At 36.7% G+C, this 23,857-nt stretch overlaps 2 protein-coding genes across 4 annotated transcripts; one reads left to right on the top strand and one right to left on the bottom strand.

The window, feature by feature from the left end:
* Positions 1-1,260: 1,260 nt before the first annotated feature.
* On the bottom strand, positions 1,261-8,120 carry LOC147534948 (YbaK/aminoacyl-tRNA synthetase-associated domain-containing protein). Of its 3 annotated transcripts, none has more exons than XM_086645775.1 (13): positions 7,963-8,120; positions 7,471-7,553; positions 7,296-7,355; positions 7,165-7,218; positions 6,634-6,694; positions 6,393-6,469; positions 5,989-6,038; positions 3,345-3,427; positions 3,046-3,116; positions 2,803-2,959; positions 1,856-1,998; positions 1,676-1,774; positions 1,261-1,585 (listed from the first exon to the last, which is right to left on the bottom strand). In XM_086645775.1, exons 2-13 carry the CDS (start codon positions 7,507-7,509, stop codon positions 1,505-1,507), a joined length of 975 nt encoding a protein of 324 aa, XP_086501901.1. In that variant the 5' UTR covers positions 7,510-7,553; positions 7,963-8,120; the 3' UTR covers positions 1,261-1,504. The 3 variants fall into 3 exon arrangements, with proteins under 3 accessions (XP_086501901.1, XP_086501903.1, XP_086501902.1); XM_086645777.1 differs by having other exon boundaries at positions 7,471-7,547; positions 7,963-8,114; XM_086645776.1 differs by having other exon boundaries at positions 7,471-7,578; positions 7,964-8,085.
* A 3,937-nt stretch (positions 8,121-12,057) lies between these two features.
* Positions 12,058-22,654, top strand: LOC147534947 (uncharacterized). Its single transcript, XM_086650159.1, has 5 exons — positions 12,058-15,398; positions 15,485-15,538; positions 18,442-18,452; positions 19,008-22,404; positions 22,486-22,654. Exons 1-5 carry the CDS (start codon positions 12,099-12,101, stop codon positions 22,588-22,590), a joined length of 6,867 nt encoding a protein of 2,288 aa, XP_086506285.1. The 5' UTR covers positions 12,058-12,098; the 3' UTR covers positions 22,591-22,654.
* Positions 22,655-23,857: the final 1,203 nt, after the last annotated feature.

Here is a 23,857-nt window from a genome sequence, read left to right as displayed (position 1 = left end):
TATCTAATTAATAAATTGATTTAATTTTCTCATTTTATTATAGAAAACTAAATTATAAGGGTTAATTCTTGTTTTGACCCTCAGATATAATGAACTCCCTATTTTAGCCCTCAAACTGTCTAACGATGACATTGTTCTCCAAACCAAAATCCTATTACTTTTTCCTCTCTTCTATTGAGGATCCCCATCAAAGGAGGTCCTCAAATTAACAAAAAATTAGTTGAAATGAGAGACCACCTTCCCTAACATAATTGTAACAACCGAAACGATTAAACCTTAATATTTATCGCCCCACTTTGGAGTTTGGACACCCAAATCCAGACCCCACGGGCACAAAGCTTTACGTACTTGGCAAAGGCTCTGCGATCCACGTAAAGTACCTCAACCCTTTACCCTTACTAAGTTTGAACTTGCAGCTATAGCCTACACTCTGGTTGCCCTTATATGCGATGTGGGACTATAAGATCTGCCCCTGATTATGATTCAGCCAATAAGGAGCCGACATGAAGTAAAAAAAAACAAGAAAAGGAAAAAGAAAGTGAGAGTATGTGATCCAAAATTTGAAAACAAATACAGGAAGGGGGTATCTGAACTACTTTTCAAATCAAATATGCATTAATAGAATTTAAGTTGGCTGAAGTCAGAAGAGGAAGTGTTTGGAAAAGCAAAAGATCTCCTTTTGAAGTTTCCTTGTTTTGAAAGTTAACTCTTTCAAGTTTGGTTTCTATAATCTATCATAAAAAGGGAAACCATCAATCAATGCTACTTTTTTTTTTCTATTGTTTTTCTCAAACCATGATTCTGTCCAAGAATTTGGTATAATGCCATCAATTTCTGTGGAACCCCATTCTTTATTTATGAGATGGTAAAACTAAATGGTGCTATAGTTTGACATACTAGCTTTCTAGGTTGCGAGCGATAACATGCGCTTTGACACTTTAGAACCCCATCGATCTAAATAGCATAGCTCGGAAAGGGTGCGTAATCGTTCATGATTGACACCGTACTTCGTCTCCAATGGATATGGAGTTGACTTATAACACACTCCTAAAACCACATCATCAGAGAAAATTGTCTTAACAACGTGCTATAAAATCGTGTAGACCAATCTTCTTCGTAGTTGCTAGAGATACTATTCAGTTTGGCACTTCAGGGCCTTGTAATCTTAAAAACGCGACACTGGAGAAAGGTGTCTAATTCCATACAAGAGGCACCAAACTTCGTCTTAACCAACGACAAACAACTAGATCTAAATTTTAGTTTTCGTTGCCAAAGACGTAATATATTATTATATAAAATACCATAATCTTCCTTAACTTGTATTATAAGATGTGTACGAACATAACATAGCTCAAATATATTTAGAGAAGTAACTAGTGAGCTTTCAACAAAAACAAAGAGTAACTAGTGACGAAATGTTCCATTTAGATAAAGAAACTGAAGCTAATGTAATAAGTTTCAAGTATCTGGAAATTTTCGAACAAATCTTCGATTCTTTAACGAACTAGGATGGACATCTACGACTCTTCTTAGCTTTAACACCCATATGAAATCCTTGTGTGACTGCTGTGTTCTTGAAAGTCATCTGCAAGCAAGGTATAAGTCAGACTAGTCGATTGACTCGTTTAAGACATGCATTTATCCTCTAAGAAGACCGTATAAGATAGAGACTCACCGCTAGGCTTTCCAAGTCCAAGCTCAAATGTTTTCTTACACCAGCGCAAACCACGGCCGCAAGCTCATCCCCTTGATGTTGACTAGATTCCTTCGTGATCTGTTTCATTCACTTGTCAATGGATATTATCTGCACATACTTTAAAAGTTTTGTAGTTACAGAAAATCAAACACGACTAACCTCTGAAACCACCAATGCCGATGTTTTACTTATGATGTCATCAATAAATTTCCTAATATCGGCGCCGTTACTTGGGGGGTTTGCAGCAGCTTTTGGTTTCTCCTTGACACTCTGTATGCTATTAGATGGCTTTGTGACTTTTCCTATACCAAAGAAAGAGAAGATAGTGGTTGAGAAATAGATATCGACAATAAGCCAAGAGAACTAAGATGTACTTATGTATGGACACAGCTTGATGTAATTATCTGTAAAGAGAGATTCTTAACCAATATGGACCCATGGACTTGGTCGATGAGACATCGTTATCACATCAGACAGCTTGCATGGGTTCCTATGTTTACTAAAGTAGGGCTCGGAGTCGGGGTCTTTCTTTGGGTCGACTAGACCAACCTCGGCCCATATAAAGTGGGGGTCGGAGACAGAGTGGGCAACCAGAACAAATGAAGTTAATCTGATTCTCCTAGTTCAATTTCATCAGAAACATAAGATCACTATTTGAACTTCTAAGCAAATCTCATAATTCAAATTATGTCTTAATTTTACATCATCTGCCCACTTTATGTGGTTAAATGTGTAGTTGGGCATTCGAATTAGATCAGGCTGATATTGGTCTAGTCGACCCATAGCAAGATCCTAACTCCTGAGCCCAACCTAATCCTGGGCAATTTCTGAGTCACAATTGATTTGGCAGAGTTCTTTGACCAAGTTCCCATATTCTTCTATATATACAGATATCATGGTCGAGTTCTTCTGATTAACTCGACAGTAACTCGGCCAGCTCAAGACCTCAAGCCAAGTCGGGAGAAGTCAAGCCTAACTACTTTGGCCGCAAACCAAATCTGTTCTCACTTTCCTGCATTAAATGACCTAATCAATTCTATCTCATTCTGTTATTTCAATATTTAAAAAAAAAGGTGGGACTGGGAATACAAACGCAGTGCTTTTACCTGCGACCTCTTTTGACTTGTTCTCTGAAGGAACATCGATTCCTGAAGTATGTTTGATTGATGTGGTTTTCTCTTGCTGATCTGGCAGGACCATTGTGCCAGATGGGACAAGACCGGCAAGATCAGGGGGTTGATCCTTTCCTACTGATGGGTTAGCCTACTAAAAACAAAGCATCTTTTTATCATATTTAGAAGACAAGAAGGGGAGAAAACTTATCAAGACGAATTATGACAGAAAATTACCTCCAGGTCAACATATGAAGGGGATTTTCCAATTGAAATCAGAAACTTGTCAAAGTCACGGGCAGAAATGGCTGAGAGAAATTAAGATAACAATAAGCAAACAACAAACCAATGAAGGTCAAGATAGAAATAAAATCCTTTTCACATTGTGTGTAAGATAGCCTTAGATTCTTCCTCTACTAATTTCATAGTTAATCGTACATTTATAAGACAAATTGCATAGAATATTTATAATGTTATATGTAATATAACCATATGGAGTATCAATTACACACAAATTGTAGAATCTCATCACTTACTAATGGTGGTGTCATTTGAAAGTGGGTGAAAGTAGCAGTGTTCCTGACTTTTGAATCCTTGATCCAACAACAGTGAAACATTTCTGCATGAAACACGAAAAAATCATTCTTTTTGAAAACATTAATATATTAATCACGGCGCTGAGAAGGCACAAAGAAGAAAACACCGATCAAAAGACCGCTAGAAAAAACAAAAAGGCTGATTACATGCTGGACCAACGTTACCAGATACTCTCCTCCACCCTACATACCGCGTACCCGATTTTCGTACCCTTTTTGGGTGGGTTTGCGATCCAGTACCCCACAATTAGTGTACCGGAATTTTTAGTCTTAATTAACCTAAAATCTTTGTAAAAAACTATAAATTCGACTAGTTGGGTAGTTATAAACTACAAAAAAAAATTAATTAGCTTGTTAGATTGTAAGTTTTATGGACAAATGATGTCTAAGAGTAGGTGTATCTATTATAAATGCATCATAGAGAGTATTTATTGTCTAAAAAATAGTCCAAAACGAACTGAAATCGAAAATGGCGTACCGGAGAAGTATACCCTTAGCGTACCCGATACTCATATGGTAGCATTCCGCGTACCGGTACCCGTACCACGTACCGGAGCGATCCGCATACCAGGTAACCTTGTGCTGGACATAATAGTCTCCCAATCTCTAAGATACTCATGCCAACTTCAATTTTTAGAGGGGACGTTGGGAGCTTCCCGAAGGAAGAGTAGACGATTAATGGATATAATTAAATGGGAAATCAAATTTTTTGGTTATGACGGAAGCATCTCTCACTCCGGTCCAGCCACATGGTCGACAAAATTGCAAATGGCATAGCAAAGGAGATAAACCCTTTCATCGTTGCTAATGCTGACTTATCAACTTTCCATCTTCTCAAAGAGCTCGTCATTGTTGTAGGAACATACCCGAGTGACAAGGTTATTAACTTCAATGAATACCATTTGACACGATTGTTACCATGACAAATACTGATCAATATAATTTCAAATAAGAATAAGAGTTACAAGTGGGATTCCTCCAAGAATTTAGTAAACCTATTCATACATAAACTGATGGCGGCCATCCTCCTATGGGCCTCACGGCTAGCCCAACTATAGGCCCAACGGCCTAGAAGTTATATTATTATAAGTTTCCTATTTTATTATTTAGGGTTTCTATGTTTAGGAATATTAGCAATCAAGGAAAGTAATATTAGTAGTTATCTTGTTTCCCACTTTGAGTCTAATTAGGAAAGCATATTCTCTATATAAGAGAAGTTCAGTTTATCTTGTAAGACATTGAATTGAGTTATAAACAAATCCCTTGATTGCATCTTCTTTCTTCTTTACAGTTATTTTAGTTGATTCTTCTCTCTCTTCTTAATTCTAGTTGTTTCTTCTCTCTCTCTTCTTAATTCTAGCTATTTCTCTCTCTCTTCTTAATTCTAGTAATGGATTCTATTGTTATTCCGCTTCCGCAACAATCTACATCATAAACCTTTTACGAAAGGTACTATAAAGAGAGCTTAGGTGGTTTTTCAAGGGAAGCAAAATCGTTCAATACATGACTACCATGATGAGTAGATAGCAACATACATTGTAACAAGGCTCGGTATCCATCAACAACAAGCAGATATAGATCAAATTTCTTGTTAAACACCTCCTAGTTACGTGCATACATAATAGATCAAGTTTCTGGTGAAATTAATCTAATAGCACCCTTTGGTTGCATTTTTGCTCCAATCTTTATGCGTTTTTTTACGTGTTTTCTAGTATAGTTTCTTATGTTCTAGTTCTTACAGTTAAGTTGCTTTAAATCTTCTTCATGTGCTATCGTATTCTCATAGTACGTGGTCTCACATCGAGGCAATCAGATTCCGGGGACGAAAATAGTAAGCAAGCTCTAAACTACCTAATCTCTCTCTCTCTCTCTCTCTCTCTCTGCTATTACTGTACAGTGTTTACTTTCTAGAGTTAGAAAGAGAATTTAGATACAGTAGAGGGTCTCGCAGTTGATGTAACCTTGTCTCGGTACTTTGAACTCGTGGACGTCAAACATAGATTCCTATTTATTAAGAATGTTGTGAGCAAACGTTCAACGTCTGAGACGCCGCTATCCTACAAGTGGAAGTTGATGGGTGGGAAATGTGGGTTCAATATGGAAGTGATTTAAGTGAATAAAGAAGTGGTCAGAATTGACCATCTCCACATGCTCTTTTATTTGCCTCAAATGGCATAGCAGCTCGAAACAGAGAGGGAAAAACAGTTCTACCTAGCAGTCCAAAGCTAACTCAAACTAGTGAGAGTTATTTGATAAAATTATAAAGGTCTAGAAATGAAGCGAGCCAGGTGGAGTGTATTGAGAACTTAATGATTTAATTTAAAGATATAGCTACGACTCATACAATTAGGTAGAAATACGATTTATGTTGTCAAATCTAAATGGTTACTGATATATTTACGAACTGTCATGACAATGACCAAAACAAATAAATCAGATCGTATATCAGACTATCAGAGGCACCACCGACATATAAGAAATGACTCATTGAAAAGGGTTCATGATACTAAGGTCATACTAAAACGACAGAGAAAATACAATAATATCCTTAAAAAGACTGATAATGGTCAGGGTCAACACATACCGTGCAGAGTCATTGATTAATGCAAACGGTGTAACAGATCCCAAAGGCACCTTGATAAACAAGAAAGCAAGATTAAAAAGGTTAGATGATGTACGCCACTGCAACTACTAACAGGAGAGTACTTTCAAAGCGAGTTGGACTGCAACTAGAATAACAAAAGAGAAAATTATACATCTCGCGATCAGCAAAACCAGAATGCTGAATAGAAAACGATCTTCTGACGCAACCAGGAAATGGCACCGTACAGTGACGAAAGTTATTGTTCGTCAACAAAATACCAAGAACTCTCCCACACCATTTGTATATTCCAATAACTTAAAAACATCTAAAAGTAGATATTTTATTTCTTTGATTAATTATAAAGATAAACACTTATAAGAGTTTCTATAAGAGTATGAACATACCTGTAACAACTCTTGCAAAGCATCTTCAGGGGCCATCCGCAAACCACCTTTCCCCAAACCAAGCCGTTGAGACAAAACTGCTCAAGATATGGGCAACAACAAACACTCTCATGAAAATCGTATAAAAATAGTAACTTGAGGTTAAGTTAACGAAACAACTAAGGTTTCAAATTTTCAATAACTTAATTGATATTGCCTTATTTACCAACAAAATAAGAAAATTGAGTCAAAGATAACATACCTTTCAAGTCCACGGTGGTACCAGCCAAAGCAGAAACAATATAAAATCTCTGCTTTTTGTCCTACAACCGCAAGCAGTTCGACGAATCAATTCATTGTATTCTAAGACTATAGTATTAAATAAATGAACTGTTGATTATTTAAGACAATTCATACATGAAACAACATGTTTATATTGTTAGTAAATAGAACAAATAACTTCACACATTTCCTTTTACAACCGCGGTTTTTCCCTGGTTTAACAAAATGCTATTAGTTTTCATTTCTACACAACACGATTACCGTGGGAACTTATTTACATGATTTATATCGTTCTTGGAATCTGTTAACTTTCTAACAAGAATGTCCAACATTTCCATCACTTGCACCATATTTCCATGAATTTATAATTACTCTTACGCTAACCAAATATTTTTGTTTTTAACCGGACCGAAATTTATACTCAAACCCAATTTTATTCTGATATCAATTCAGACTTAGAATTACAGAATGACATGAAACTATTTCGGGTTCCATCGAGTAAGAATCTTACCTTTAAGAACAGATTTTTACTTAGTCCACCTCCTAAATGGCCAACATACTTCGCCTGCTCAAAAAGAACCAAATTTCTTTGGCATAAGTTCTTTCCAACAAAATTATGAAAGAAATTTCACATTTTCATACCTGAGCTTCAACAGTCATCACAACAGGATGATCATACCGACCAAAATTAATCTGAAGTTCCTATTGACAACAAGATTCAAAGATTAATTCAAACCCAACCCATCTCTAAGAACATACCACTTCGCTTTAATCAACTAAAATGGCACACACATTAAGCCGAGCATAAGAATAAGACCTGTAATCGCTCAAGCAGCTGATCCTTTGTATACCCCATCGAGTTCTCTCGCGCTCACTAGACCTTCCTTGGCCTACCTGTTTCTATTTTTGATTTAGGTGATCAATCAACAAATATTTCAGCAGAAACAATATGTGCAAGACCATAAAAAACTGCTTAAGTTTCCGTTACTAAATTTGGGAAACAATTAATCAATCAATATTAGTAGTTCAAATTCAAAACCCAATTCCCATTACCTACTAACTGTTCAAAGTTGGTATCTTTATGCTCATCTAACCTAGTTTCCATATGGTTAACCTAGTAGTTCTTCAAATTTATTGTTTTGTTTTCAAATACCATAGAAAAATCGAACTCTCATTACATGGATTGATAAACTTTAAATTGTTGAACCTAATATGGTAAACGAATAACTCAAAGAAAAATCAAGTAAGGGTTTTCTTTTGACTAAATCCAGTATATAGTAAAAGATAAGAATGAGATTAAGAAGAAAACCTCTATTAAGGAGTTTGGATTGAATGAGCTGAGAAGTCTATCGTTTGGGAGGAAGAAGAAAATAGTCGGAGGCGGAGTCTTGACTCTTGAGAGATGAAATTGCGAACCCTTCCCACATATTCGGCGTTGGAACTTTTTATAACACTCCGGTTACACCCGATCGTGGAGTGAGGATAGGGATGTAAAAAAAGAAGGGTTAATTCCGTTTTGGCCCCCCATTTGTGACCATCTCGCCGTTTTGCCCCCAATAGTTTCCTAATTGACCCCAATTTTTTTCAAACCTCCCAATTCTACCCCAATGGCATTTCTGTAATTTTTTTTTTCTTTTTCTTTGTCCACCTCAACTAACAATTACCACGTCACCTCTGTCCACCTCACCCTTCTTCTCCGGCGAAAGGTTGCCGGCCGGAATAAAAAATTCCGGCCGACCACCTTTAACAAAAAAAAATCTCCTTTCTCTCTCTTCCTCTTCTTCTTTCTCTTTCTTCCTCTTCTTCTTTACTCTCTCCCTCTCTTTACCAAGTCCGGCGAAGGAGACGGTCCCCTTCGCCGGACGTCTGGCTTCCAGACCTTTGTCTGGATCTAGAACTCCAGATGCAGACAAATCTGGAGTTCCCTTTCCAGATTCCTCTAGATCTAGAGTCCCATATCCAGACGTTCGACGAAAGGGATCCTCTCTTTCGCCGGACTTGATAAAGAGAGAGAGAGAAAGAGAGTAAAGAAGAAGAGGAAGAGAGGGAAGAAGAAGAAGAGGAAGAGAGAGAAAGAAGAAGAAGATGAAGAGAGAGAAAGAAGAAAAAGAAGAAGAGAGAGAGAGAAGAAGAAGAGAGGGAAAAAGGAGGAAGAAGAGAGAGAATATATTTTTTTTTTGTTAAAGGTGGCCGGTCGGAAACCAGACGTCCCGCGAAGGGGATCCTCCCCTTCGCCGAACTTGGTAAAGAGAGAGAGAGAGTAAAGAAGAAGAGGAAGAGAGGGAAAGAAGAAGAAGAGGAAGAGAGAGAAAGAAGAAGAAGAAGAAGAGAGAGAAAAAGGAGGAAGAAGAGAGAGAATATATTTTTTTTTTTGTTAAAGGTGGCCGACCGGAATTTTTTATTCAGGCAACCTTTCGCGCGGAGAAGAAGGGTGAGGTGGAGAGGAGGTGGTGTGATGGAGGAGAGATAAGGTGAAGTGGATGACAAAGAAAGGTGTGATGTGGCTTTTTTTTGTTTTTACCTTTTTTTCAGAAATAATTCTATTTTGGCCCCCGAAGATAACTTCGTCAAAAATTTGGTCCTTGGGGCCAAAATAAACTGCCGGACACTTGTTGGGGCCAAAACGACGAGTTGGTCACAAATCGGGAGCCAAAACGAAATTTTGGCTAGGGTTCGACATGGCAAATAAACTTAACTAAAAAGACTTTGAGATGGAAAGGGACTCTAGGGTTTTGGTGTCTCTCTTATCAGACGACACATATGAGCTTCCATGGAGAATCTGACACGATATAGAAGCATTACGTGTTAGATTGAGAAGAAAACAAGTTATCCTCATTTACGACAACCGAAATTCCAATGAAGCTCCTCACTTATTGGCAACGGCAACTTTAGTACCTTAGAGATGTAGTAGGCACTCCTAATTTAACGACTTTGTTGTTAATTATCACTAAAAGCCATCTAATATTATAGTGTAAGGATCTTGGTGTACTTGATTTTAATGAATCACAAGTTAAAAAAAACATCTTATATCTTCGTCTCAAACTATCAACTCGCAACCACAACTGTTTTCTCCTCTTTTCTTCTTCTTCTTCTTCTGCTCCTCCCATTACCACCACCTCCATTTATCTTTCTTCTCCCCGTCTCTTCCCTCTTTGCTGCTGCTCTCTCTCTTTGTCCGTCTCGCACATTGTCTCTCTCGCGTGCTCATAAGATCAACAACTTTGACTCTAATATTCTTTAACCATCTTCTTGCTTTAGTCTTTATTGTGAATTACTAGCTCTTAGATTAAGGTAATAAAAAATTCTCATTGCCCATAAGAGCACATGTTTAGTGGTCCAAAGTTCATTACAACTATAATCTACCAATGGTGAAAATATGTCATTTGATTAATAAATTGTTTATATTATAACCAATAAAATATTCATGCCACAAAACACCTACCACGTGGCTTGCCTGTCGAAGACGCCTCAAAACCAGATCGTTACTGGCTAGTTGGGGTATGATTATAGACACTGCATGTATATTCTGTGCGGGAGATGAAGAAACGGATTTCCACTTATTCTTTGGTTGTTAGGTCACAAAGATTATATGAGAATCGCTATTACTCAAGATGGGATTTCAGAGAGTATGTGCTGCTGATTGGGAAGGGGAGCTACAGTGGTGTATTAATCACTTTGGTGGGCATTATGTTGCTGCTCGAGTGGGTCGTATGCTTCTAAATTCCTATGTCTATCATATTTGGAAGGAGAGGAATAATAGGGTATTTAGAAGTAATGTGACGTCACCGATGCTGATTATACACACTATTTGTGATGAAGTGAGGATCAAGCTGAATACCGTTACCAAACGGTTTGAAGACACAGAGGAAAATCGAAGAACCATCGATCGCTGGAGTCTTACTATCTCTCTCCACAAGCCGGTTTATATTTCATGTAAATGAACTGGGCCAACGACTGGGAGATATATGACTAACACGGATGGTGCACTCAACGAGGTGGAGGTGGAGTATGGAGCCATTATTAGAGACTCGGAGGGGACTGTTGTGAGAGCAGCCACAAGTCAGGTTAATGGACAGACTATCTTCATACACGAGCTACAAGGTGTTGAGTTGGGATTGGAGTTAGCACTTAGTGCCGGATTGTAGGAAGTTGAACTTGGTCTTGATTCGATGAATATCAAGTTACTTCTTGCAAAACCACATCAACAATTACCATGGAGGGCGAGGCCTCTGTGAAAGAGAGTTCAGAGATTTCGGAGTTTTTGGATTTTTCATGTCTATAGAGAAGCCAATCAGGCTGCTGATTTCCTGTCGAAGATGAAGCTCGGACCGGGGGTAACTCACTTGAATATTAGTCAACTTCTGGTGGAATTAGTCAATATTGTTAATGCGGATTCTAGAGGAACAGTGAGAATGAGGAAAGGGTGGGACTAATGATATGATGTAATTTGATTTCTTAGCTGTTTTTTGATATTTTATTTCTTTATATTCGGTCGGGCTTCTCCCGCTTATCATAATAAAAAAAAAACACCTACCACACATTGATTTTGAGCGTGTGAATTACTAGCTCTTAGATTAAGGTAATAAAAAATTCTCATTGCGCATAAGAGCACATGTTCAGTGGTCCAAAGTTCATTACAACTCTAATCTACCAATAGTGAAAGTTTACCCCACATTGATTTTGAGCTTACCACACATTGATTTGGCCTTAGCCCCTACCCCCACCCACAACAAAGACACTCATTAGAAATTGAGTTTACCCTCTTTCAATGGTGGTTAATTGAACTTACCTCTTTAGATTTATCATTTTCCACATAAACACAAAAATTGAAGGAGAGAGACAGTGAAGTAAAGAGGAGAAAGAGTTAACTGTTAAGGTGGTGAGAAGCCGAGATGAATTGAAGGTGAGAAGGGATGAAACCAAGGAGATAGGTGAGGTGAAAATTTTTGTTATATGATTTTTTTATGTTTAACTCTATTATGATCTCTAAGGGTGTTTTCGAAAAAATTGAAAATTTTTGTTCACGGAGGCCCAATCGAACTGGAGAACACTCATAAAGACAAAACGATGAGTTCGTTACAAATTAGGGACCAAAATAGAATTAATTATTATTTTTTGACCTTTGTTCTTTTTTTGCGTTAGCAGTGGACTACAAATTGGGTTTGTATTTTGGGTCCAAAAAGCCCAATCAATTGATAGATCCTGGATTAAGGTAATTTCCGACCAGGTCACATGTTTAGCGTTCCAAAGTTCATCAACAAATATAATACTATGCAAGTAGTGAAAATGTGTCGTTTTACTAATAAATTGTTACTATTAGTACTTAACTAAGTAAAATATTCGTACCCAAAAACAACTCAGGCACATTATTTAAGGGTTTATTAGCGTTCATTCCGTTTCACCAAAAGGTGAAGTCTGTGAAGAGAATTTGCAATCTTGTTTAACATGTCTGAAGAACTTATTACCTCACTGATCAATCAATTAAGCACGATTGCTCTAAATGAGGCCATTCAACAAGTGAGGCTGGTGAGAGACGTTAGGGAAGAGATTGATAAGCTAACTACTTCGTTTCGGGCTATCAAAGCTGTAATCAATGACGCTGAGCGAAGACAAACCCAAGATGAGTTTGTGAAGGTTTGGTTAGAGGGTTTCAAAGAAGTAGCTTATGACATAGAAGACGTTCTAGACGAATGGATAACTAAATCTCAAGTAAGGTTACAAAAGAAGCTAGAGAGGGTCGGATTCATAAAGAAGGTAACTTCCTTACTCTCAACTCCTTTCGTTTGCGTTCCTTTTAAGCATGAAATCGCTTCTAAGATCGTAGAGATAAGAAAGCGACTAGATTTTATTGGGGCCGAGAGCGTCAAACTTCAGTTAATTCCAAATCCATGTAATTTTAATGAGAGTACTAGTAGTACTTGTAGCCAATTACTAAGGACCAATGCCTCTTTAATAGACGATTCAGAGATATGTGGACGTGATCAAGATAAAAAGTATATCTTGAACAAACTATTAAGCCACGATAGTACTACTAGTAATCACCCTGGGATCATCTCTATAGTTGGGATGGGGGGACTTGGCAAGACAACCCTTGCCCAAACAGTTTTTAACCATGACAAAGTGAAAAACTTTTTTGAAAAAATTATGTGGGTTTCGGTCTCCAATCCTTTCGATATTACCAGTACTGCCAAATCCATTATCAAAGAGGCTTCAGGTAGAAATATTCCAATGGATTCTTCAGTATGGGATAACAATTTGCAGAAGACATTATGCGAGTCTCTTGAAGGAAAACGATTTCTCCTCGTGCTTGATGATGTGTGGAATGAGGATGAAAACAAGTGGAATCCTTTAAATCTATCACTCAAGCAAGGGGCACCTGGAAGTCGAATTTTAGTCACCACCCGGAGTGAAAGAGTGGCAGTTATAATGGGTACGACTCACCAGTATAAGTTGAGAACTTTATCGGACGATGATTGTTGTTCATTGTTGAGTCGCATAGCTTTTCAAGAGAGGGAAGAAGAAGAGTGTGACCAGTTGAGAGAACTTAGCATTCTATTTGGAAAAAGGTGCAAGGGCTTACCTCTTGCTGCTAAGACTTTAGGAAGCCTCTTACGTTTTAAAAAAACAAAAAGGGAATGGGTAAGTGTGTCAGATAGCAATGTTTGGGAATTAGTCGATGCTGAAAATGAATATCTAAGACCTGCTCTATTATTGAGTTATAATGACTTGTCATCACCATTAAAAAGTTGTTTTCAGTACTACAGCACTCTCCAAAAAGGTTGTGAGATTCAAAAAGACACATTAATTAAGTTGTGGATGGCGTATGGTCTTTTGAACTCATGTGGTGGAACAGAAGATTTAGAATCCGTTGGGGAGGGTTACTTTAATGCTTTAGCAATGCGTTCGTTGTTCCATAACTTTATTAAGGAGGATTTCTTTGGTGAGAGCACAGAGTATTGCAAGATGCATGATATTCTTCACCATCTTGCAGATTTCCTCTTCAATAATAAATGTTGTACTGCCGAAGTAAATAATAACAACCTATCCTTAAACATTGACCCCAAGGCTCACCATGTAACTTTAGTCGGTATTTGTTCAAAGTTCGATGATATATCATTCGTATATAAGGTTGACAAGTTACGAACACTCAAAATTGAGTATTTTCAATTACCTTTTCCTCATTCACTCAATCATCTAAGGTATCTAAGGGTACTAAGTTTGCAAAATGGAAATTTTGAGAATATCCCGGATACGATTAAGGAATTAGTACACCTTCGATACCTTGATTTATCTAACAGTTATGTTTTGAAGAATTTATCCAATTCCATCTCTAGTTTATACAATTTACAGACTTTGAAACTTAAAGGTTGTGGTAATCTCCACCAACTCCCAAGAGGGATAGGGAGAATGGTTAAATTGAGGCATCTCGAGATTGAAAACACTAACAAATTAAAAAGCATACCGGAAGGAGTTGGGAGATTATCTCTACTCCGAACTCTTCCTAAGTTTATTATTGGTTCTGAAATTGGAGAATTTGGATTGATGGAACTTAAAAACCTCAACTTATTGCAAGGGAATCTAGAAATCCATGGATTTTATAATTTGAAAACTATAGATGAAGTTCCAAAGGGTACTTTGATTGAAAAAAAAAATCTTAGTCGACTGACTTTAAACTTCAATTCTGAAAAAGGATACAAAGAAGACCTGAAGGTGGAAGAAATACTTGAGAAACTTCAACCACATTCCAACTTGGCAGAGCTGGTGATACAAAATTACACATGTGGTAATTTGAAGTTTCCGAATTGGATGCAGAGCAGTTCAGTGTTACTCTCGTTACGTAGATTTGAGTTGACGGATTGCAATAACTGTACAGAATTATGGGCATTGGGACTTCTACCATCTCTTGAACAACTCTGCTTACGGCAAGTAGCCAACTTGACCAATTTTAGTGTGGGTGGATGTAAAGTTGTTAACCACATGGTGAAGTTTTTTCCCAAGTTAAAACTTCTAGACATCAAAGTTATGAATAAATTGGATGAATTGGACCTAGGTGGAGAAGGTGAAGAAGAAATTCAAACCAATGGAGGAAGAGGAATAGGAGAGTGTGTTATAATGCCATGTCTTGAAGAATTACATCTTTATAATTGCAAGAAGTTGAAGTCATCCCCTTATCACCAACACCTCATAGAGTTGGAAATATTTAGTTGTCCATTGATATCCAGGTTACCAATTTTGTGCAATCTCACATCCCTGAAGATTATCCTCTGCCCATTAATATCAGAGTTACCAGTCTTACCCAATCTGATATTCTTGATCATAATAAGATGTCAATCACTACTAGAGTTACCAATCTTACCAAATCTTGCATCTTTGGAGATTGAAGGAGGTGTAATATCTCACTTACCCGTATTACTTAATCTGACAAATTTGGAACTTCGCGATTGTCCATCAATATCTCATGTATCACTCTTACCCAAGCTTACAACCTTGTCGTGCTCGTCATATAAATACAAAGATCTATCATTTCCAAAATGGATTTCACAACTACGACAACTTCAAATTTTGAAAATTAAATGGTACGATTTGTTGACGTGCATACCTCAGTACATTCGACATTTCACGAATCTTATAGAATTGCATATCTATGCTGAGCCGCCAAACGTTTTGCAAGAACGTTGTAGAAAGGATCAGGGGGAGGATTGGGACTTTATATCTCACATCCCGAACGTCATCATTAGTTGTCCGGTAAAAACCTTACCTTTTTTTTTATTCTTATTCTAGTTAGCCGTAGTTATAGTTCTTATTCATATTCTTTTATTATACTTGCGCAGCCTGTGGAGAAGCTACATAGAAATCTTGCGAGGGGCTCATTTAATGCAACTGGGGTCTAAAATGCAGGCTCTAACCCTCGCCATTTTTTTTTGTACAGTATAATTTAGTCATTTAACAAAGTAGAAAAATTATTTCAAGTCCCTGTACAAAATCTAGTGTGTTTTATTTTCACAAGATGTTTTATTTTAGCTTTCCTATTTCTTAAAGTTTTTGACGACTAGTTTCACTACAATTACTTATATTTGGGTTCCTTTTGTTTAATTGCCCCCAAATTCTTGATGAATGCAACGAAAAATTTGTGTTCGTATATGATTGACGAATATTGCGATGAGACATTGGTGTTTCTATATAAACAACTTCGGAAGAAATAACTCCTACAAAGACGATCTTCTTTATTTTGTCAGGTAACTAACTCTTCACAAAATTCTGGCTATTGATTATCCAATGATCTTCGGTTAAGGTTTTATGAAAGTCTTCTGCTGTCTTTCGACTCGGACTGATAATGATACTAGGGTCACTAATACTAAAACGACAAAGATCAAAGTAAATACAAAGTCATTGATCAATGCAAAAGGCACCTTGATATATAAACAACCAACAAACAAGGCAACTACTAACAATAGAGTACTTTTAAAGCTACTTGTATTGCAACTAAAATAACAAAAAGAGAATATTATACATCTCGCCGTCAGCAAAACCAGAATATTAAATAGAAAACGATCTTCTGATGTAACCAGGAAATGGCACCTTACTGTGACGAAAGTTATTGTTCGTCAACAAATTTTCCAATAACTATCATGTATCATTTGTACATTCCAATAGCTTAGAAACATCTAAAAGTAGATATTTTATTTCTTTGGTTGAGATATAATTCATACAAAATGATGTAAACTATTTCGGGCGCCATCGAGAAATCTTACCTTTAAGAACAATTTTTTTACTTTATCCACCTCCTAAATGCCCAACATACTTCGCAATGTCTCCTAGAATTTTTTACCTTTAAGAAGAAGAAGAAATTCAAACCAAGGGAGAAAGATGAAAAGGGGAGTGTGTTATAATGCCATGTCTCCTAGAATTACAGATATTGTTTTGTCCATTGATATCCAAGTTACTGATTTTGTGCAATCTCACATCCTTGGAGATTTTTTCACTGTCGATTAATATCCGAGTTACCAGTCTTTCCCAACCTCATAGTGAGAAAATGAAAACCTTGTTTATTAATGATTAGAGATTACACTTATATAGAGGAGTTTGTTAGAGATCAGTTAGATCTTGTTAGAGTTGGTTAGGAGTTAGTTGGGTTGTTAGGGACTTATAATCAAGTGTGACAGGCCACACCAAATATATTACAACACACCTATACTTAACCCATTAAACTCACACTCGATTTACACTCCTTATACACTATCTTTACACTTATGGTTACTACCTCACATCCTTAGAGATTTCTGAATGTCTATTAGTATCCAAGTTACCAATCTTACCCAATCTGACATTCTTGAAAATATTAAAATGTCAATCAATATCAGAGTTACCAATCTTACAAATTTATGCCTTGGCCATTGTCCATCAATATCTCAGTTACCAATCCTACCCAAGCTTACAACCTTGATCTGCTTGTCATATAAAAGCAATGATCTATCACTTCCCAAAGGTATCTCACAACTAAAACAACTTCAAGTTTTGAAAATCAAATGGTACAATTTGTTGACGTGCATACTTGAGTACATCAAACATCTAACGAATCTTAAAGAACTGCATATCTGTACCGCATCGCGAAAAGTTTTGAAAAACCGTTGTATAAAGGATCAAGGGGAGGATTGGAATGTCATATCTCACATCCGGAACGTCGTCATTAGTGGAAGTGTAAATACCCTACCTTTCCAAATTCTTAGTCTTGGTAGTAATATATATAGTTCTTATTCCAATTGTTTGCTTATACTATTCAGCAAAAAAAAAAAAAAAAAATTCCAAGAAGGACCCGGTAAAATGCAGGATTGGGCCTTGCTAATTTTCTATTGTATTCCTATTTCTTAAAGTTCATGCTAACTAGATTGAATACATACATGACCAGCAGACTGCATTAACCTTTCTTTAACAAGTACAAGCTTTCTATAAAACTGGTCTAAGTGTTTTCTCTCCGCCGAGCGCATTTGTCTTAATATACGATGCAATGCGCAGGTGTCCTGTGTTTTTAATAAACCGTCGCTACCCCCTGGTATGTGCCGCTTTCCTAATCAAAAGATATGAGAGCACCCATCCTCCCGAAGTTACGGGGTCATTTTGCCGTAGGTTTCACATTGGATGAAGTTGGACATAATCTCAACAATTTATAAAGTCAAGAAAGCACTCTCTTGTAAAAATCAATAACAATATTCAAAGAGAAGAGAGAAACACTCTAACGGAGGCTTATTCATTAGTTGAACTAGGTTTACAAGATAACAAATATATAGTAAAGATAAAAGACCCTTAAAGGGAAAATTACTAAACACTCTAACGGAGGCTTATTCATTAGTTGAACTAGCTTACGAAATCCTAGGAAGAACCATAAGGGTATCGCAGTTTTAACCGAAAATACAAATAACCCGTAAAGAAGAAAAAGAATAGAATGAAGAAGGAAAAAGTCAAAATTCCAATATGTGTGTGAAAAAATTTGATTGATCATGAAAACTAAGAAGAAGACAATATAAAGAGAGTGAAAAATATGAAGATGATTGATGAATGCAATGAAACATTGGTGTTTTCTAATAAAATACTTCCTAAGAAAATAATCCCCACTATTGATTATCTTATGAAGATAAGCAACACGTCGATAAACAAATGCTACTTATGTAAATTGCAGGAGGAATTGACAAAATATATCCTTCTCTAATGCTCTTCCGTCAAGGTTTTATGGAGGATTTTGTGTCTTTCTACTAGGGCTGCTTTCAATGTGTGAAAATAAGAGCTCTTGCAGGTAAGGTGCAGGTTCTATCAATGTGCCCAAAAGCTGTACAACCTTGTGCATTTTAGAAGAGAGTTTAGGTGGTTTTCAAGGGAAACGAAATCGAGAAATAAAATTACAGAATGACATGAAACTATTTCGGGGCGCCATCAAGAAATCTTACCTTTAAGAACAGATTTTAATTAGTCCACCTCGTAAGTGCCCGACATACTTTGCCTGCTAAAAAACCAAATTTCATTTAGACAAGTCTTTGCCAATTATGAAATAATTGTAGCATTTTCATACCTGAGCTTCAACCAGTCATGACAACAGGATGACCAAGATTAATCTTAAGCTCATGTTTAGCTTAAGATTAATCTCAAAAAAATAGGAGCTTTCCATTGTTGTTTTACCCAATCACATGTTTAGCTCTTGGATTAAGGTAATTTCCGACCAGGTCACATGTTTAGCCTTCCAATGTTCATTAACTAATATAATCTGCAAGTGGTGAAAATGTGTCATTGTATTAATAAATTGTTACTAATAAAATATTGGTACCATAAAACAACTCAGTTCGACCAACAGTGAAGTCTGTGAAGAGAATTTGTGATCTTGTTGAACATGGCTGAAGAACTTGTTACCTCACTGATCAACCAATTAAGCACCATTGCTCTAAATGAGGCCATCCAACAAGTGCTGCTGGTGAGAGACGTTAGGGAAGAGATTGATAAGCTAACTACGTCGTTTCGGGCTATCAAAGCTGTAATCAATGACGCTGAGCGAAGACAAACCCAAGATGAGTTTGTGAAGGTTTGGTTAGAGGGTTTCAAAGAAGTAGCTTACGACATAGAAGACGTTCTAGACGAATGGATTACTAAAGCTCAAGTAAGATCACAAAAGAAGCTAGAGAGAGCCGGATTCATAAGGAAGGTAACTTCCTTACTCTCAACTCCTTTCGTTTGCGTTCCTTTTAAGCATGGCATCGCTTCTAAGATCGTAGAGATAAGAAAGAGATTAGATTTTATTGGGGCCGAGAGAGTCAAACTTCAGTTAATTCCATATCCGAGTAATTTTTATGAGAATACTGGTACTACTTTTAGTCAACTTAGGATCAATGCTTCTTTAATTGATGATTCAGAGATATATGGTCGTGATCAAGATAAAAATAACGTCTTGAACAAACTATTAGGCATCGATAGTACTACTAATAATCACCCTGAGATCATCTCTATAGTTGGGATGGGGGGACTTGGCAAGACAACCCTTGCCCAAACAGTTTTCAACCATGACAAAGTGAAAGATTTTTTTGAAAAGACTATGTGGGTTTCTGTCTCCAATCCTTTTGATATTACCAGTACTGCCAAATCGATTATCAAAGAGGTTGATAGAAATATTTCGATAGATTCTCCAGTATGGGATAACAATTTGCAAAAGACATTACGCGAATCTCTTGAAGGAAAACGATTTCTCATTGTGCTTGATGATGTGTGGAATGAGGATGAAAACAAGTGGAATCCTTTAAAACTTTCGCTCAAGCACGGGGCACCTGGAAGTCGAATTTTAGTTACCACCCGAAATGAAAGAGTGGCACGTATAATGGGTACAACACACCAATATAAGTTGGGAATTTTATCGGACGATGATTGTTGTTCATTGTTGAGTCGCATAGCCTTCCAAGGGAGGGAAGAAGAAGAGTGTGACCAGTTGAGAGAACTAAGCATTCGATTTGGAAAAAGGTGCAAGGGTTTACCTCTTGCTGCTAAGACTTTAGGAAGTCTCTTACGTTTTAAGAAAACAAAACGAGAATGGGCAAGTGTGTCGGATAGCAGTGTTTGGGAATTAGTCGACGCCGAAAATGAATATCTAAGACCTGCTCTACTATTGAGTTATAATGACTTGTCAGCGCCATTAAAAAGTTGTTTTCAGTACTACAGCACTCTCCAGAGAGGTTGTGATATACAAAAGGACACATTAATTAAGTTGTGGATGGCGTATGGTCTTCTGAACTCATGTGGAGGAACAGAAGATTTAGAATCTGTTGGGGAGGGTTATTTTCATGCTTTAGCAATGCGCTCGTTGTTCCATAACTTTCCTAAGGAAATGGCTGATGGTGAGATCATAGAGTATTGCAAGATGCACGATATTCTTCATGATCTTTCACATTTCCTCTTGAATAATAAATTTTGTACCGGTGAAGTAAATAATAACAACCTATTCTTAGACATTGATCCGAAGGCTCACCATTTAACTTTAATCGATGCTTGTCCAAAGTTCGATGATATATCCTTCGTTTATAAGGTTCACAAGTTACGAACACTCAACATTGAGAGGTTTGAATTACCTTTTCCTCATTCACTCAATCATCTAAGGTATCTTAGGGTACTAAGTTTGCAACAAGGAATTTTTGAGAGTATCCCAGATACGATTAAGGAATTAGTGCACCTACGCTATCTTGACTTATCTTACAATGGCAAATTGAAGTATTTACCCGATTCCGTCTCTAGTTTATACAATTTACAAACCTTGAAACTTAATCTTTGTTCGGACATCCACCAACTTCCAAGAGGGATAGGAAGAATGATTAACTTGAGGCATCTCGAGCTTGCATGCACTTTTAGATTAAAAAGCATACCAGAAGGAGTTGGAAGATTATCTCAACTCCGAACTCTTCCCAAGTTCATGATTGGTTGTGCAAGTGGAGAATCTAGAATTGGAGAACTTAAGAACCTCAACTTATTGCAAGGAAAGCTAGAAATCCATGGATTTGATAATGTGAAAACTATAGATGAAGTTCCAGAGGGTACTTTGATTGAAAAAAAAAATCTTAGTCATCTGACTTTAAACTTCGAGGCTCAAAAAATGTACAAACAACACTTGAAGGTAGAAGAATTACTTGAGAAACTTCAACCACATTCCAACTTGACGGAGCTGGGGATAGAAAATTACAGATGTGGTAATTTGAAGTTTCCGAGTTGGATGCGAAGCAATTCAGTGTTACTCTCGTTACGTAAATTATATTTACTGTATTGTGATAACTGTACAGAAGTATCTGCATTGGGACTTCTACCATCTCTTGAAGAACTTACCTTATGGAACATAACCAGCTTGACCCATTTTAGTATGGGTGGATGTAAAGTTAACCAGATGGTGATGTTTTTTCCCCAGTTGAAACTTCTAAGCATGAAGGATATGGGTAAATTGGAGGAATTGGACCTAGGTGCAGTAGCGAAAAATGAAGAAGAAGAAGAAGAAGAAGAAAAAGTTCAAACCAAGGGAGGAAGAGGAACAAGAGAGTGTGTTATCATGCCATGTCTCAAAAAATTATATCTTAGTGATTGCTGGTGGTTGAAGTCATCCACTTATCCCCAACATCTCCAAGAGTTGGATATATTTCGATGTTCATTGATATCGGAGTTACCAATTTTGTGCAATCTCACATACTTGAGGATTTCCGACTGTCCATTAATATCAGAGTTACCAATCTTACCCAACCTCACATCCTTAACGATTTCTGAATGTCAATTAATAACTGAGTTACCAATCTTACCCAATCTGATATTCTTGAAAATATTCAAATGTCAATCGATATCAGAGTTACCAATCTTACAAAATCTTACGTCCCTGGAGATTGTTGAAGGTGTAATATCTCATTTACCAGAATTACTTAATCTTACAAATTTGCAACTTCAGGATTGTCCATCAATATCTCAGTTACCAATCTTACCCAAGCTTTCAACCTTGATGTGCTTCTCATATAAATGCAACGATCTATTACTTCCAAAAGGTATCTCACAACTAAAACAACTTCAAATTTTGAAAATCGAATGGTACGACTTGTTGACGTGCATCCCTGAGTACATCCGACATCTCACGAATCTTGAAGAATTGCATATCTCTACTGAGTTGCCAGACGCTTTGCAAGAACGTTGTAGAAAGGATGAAGGAGAGGATTGGAATGTCATATCTCGAATCCCGAACGTCGTCATTAGTTGTCCTGTAAGTACCTTGCCTTTCCTAATTCTTATTTTTGTTAGTCATATAGAGTTATTGTTCATGTTGTTTATTTATACTTTGCAGCGCGTGGAGAAGCTACATAGAGATATGGCGAGGGGATTATTTTATCCAACTTGCTACGAAAATGCAGACTCTGAGCTTTCTTTCAGCTCTCCTATTTTTGTATAATTATTTTAAGTACAAAAATTATTTTAAGTCAATGTACAAAATCTAGTGTGTTTTATTTTCGCAAGATGTATTCTTCTAGCTTACCTATTTTTTTAATTTTTGATGAATGCAGCGAAACATTTGTGTCCGTATGAGATGTGACGAATGCCATGAAACTTTGGTGTTTCTTTATAAACAACTTTAGAAGAAATAACCCCTACAAAGATGATCTTTATTTTGTCGGTAATTCTTCACAAAATTCTGACTATTGATTATCTAATGTGAGATGAAGAATGTATCACTAATTAAAATATGGAAATGCTCATAAAAAAAAAAATGGAAATACACTCATCATCAACTGATAATTGTACAAAATTATACGCAAATATCTCCTTGATAAGTGTGAAAGTTTATGTGTGTTGATAGATTAGAAAACATAAACTAAATTTCACCATGAATTTGTAATTACTTATTGGCAGCTGCAACTTTAGTACCTTAGAGACGTAGTAGGCACCCCTAAATTAACGATTTTGTTGTTAATTATCACTAAAAACCATCTAATATTATTGTGTAAGGATCTTGGTGTATTTGATTTTAATGAATCACAAGTTCAAACAAAACATCTTATTTCTTCGTCTCCAATTACCAACTTTACCTTCTTCCATGGTGGTTAATTGAACTTTTTTCTTTGTTGAACTAAAACTTTCATTAATACATAAGAGTATTATTACAATATAGATTAACTAAGAAACAAAGAACATTATTCCAGGACTTAGATCTATTTTTCTTGCGCACCCATTTGACTAGTTTATCTGCTGGGACATTTGATATTCTTTTGGTATGCGTGAATTTGACGTTGTCTAACCCTTTCTTCATCTCTTTGATTTTCTGGATGTGAATCCTGGATTGTCACTGTATCTTATGTCTCGGACTCTCGGGTTCTTCAAATTGAGTCATTTCTTTTTTGGCCCCCTACTTTTTGACCAGCTTCTTTTATGGCCCCATATTTTTCGCAAATTCACATTTGCTATCTTTTTGTTACCACCTTTAGTTAACTTTAATGGCTAACTTTTTTGTTTTCATAATTACCGTTGTTATAAAATGGAAAATGGGTGAAATGACACAATTTTGTAAGTGTTTTGTTCAAATGACCTCTATAATACCAAGAGTAATTATGAAAACAAAAAAGTTAACAATTAAAGTTAACTAACGATGTTAACAAAAGGGAGTCAAAATTGAATTTACGAAAAATAGATTGCTCTAGAGGAAGCTGGTCAAAAAGTAGGGG

This window comes from Eschscholzia californica, unplaced genomic scaffold, assembly GCF_041429995.1.
Source record: "Eschscholzia californica isolate CP2 unplaced genomic scaffold, dmEscCali1.0.p SCAF_6, whole genome shotgun sequence".
Classification (NCBI taxonomy): domain Eukaryota; kingdom Viridiplantae; phylum Streptophyta; class Magnoliopsida; order Ranunculales; family Papaveraceae; genus Eschscholzia; species Eschscholzia californica.
Note: the sequence above shows the minus strand (reverse complement) of the source record. Positions and strands in the feature narration are given on the sequence as shown.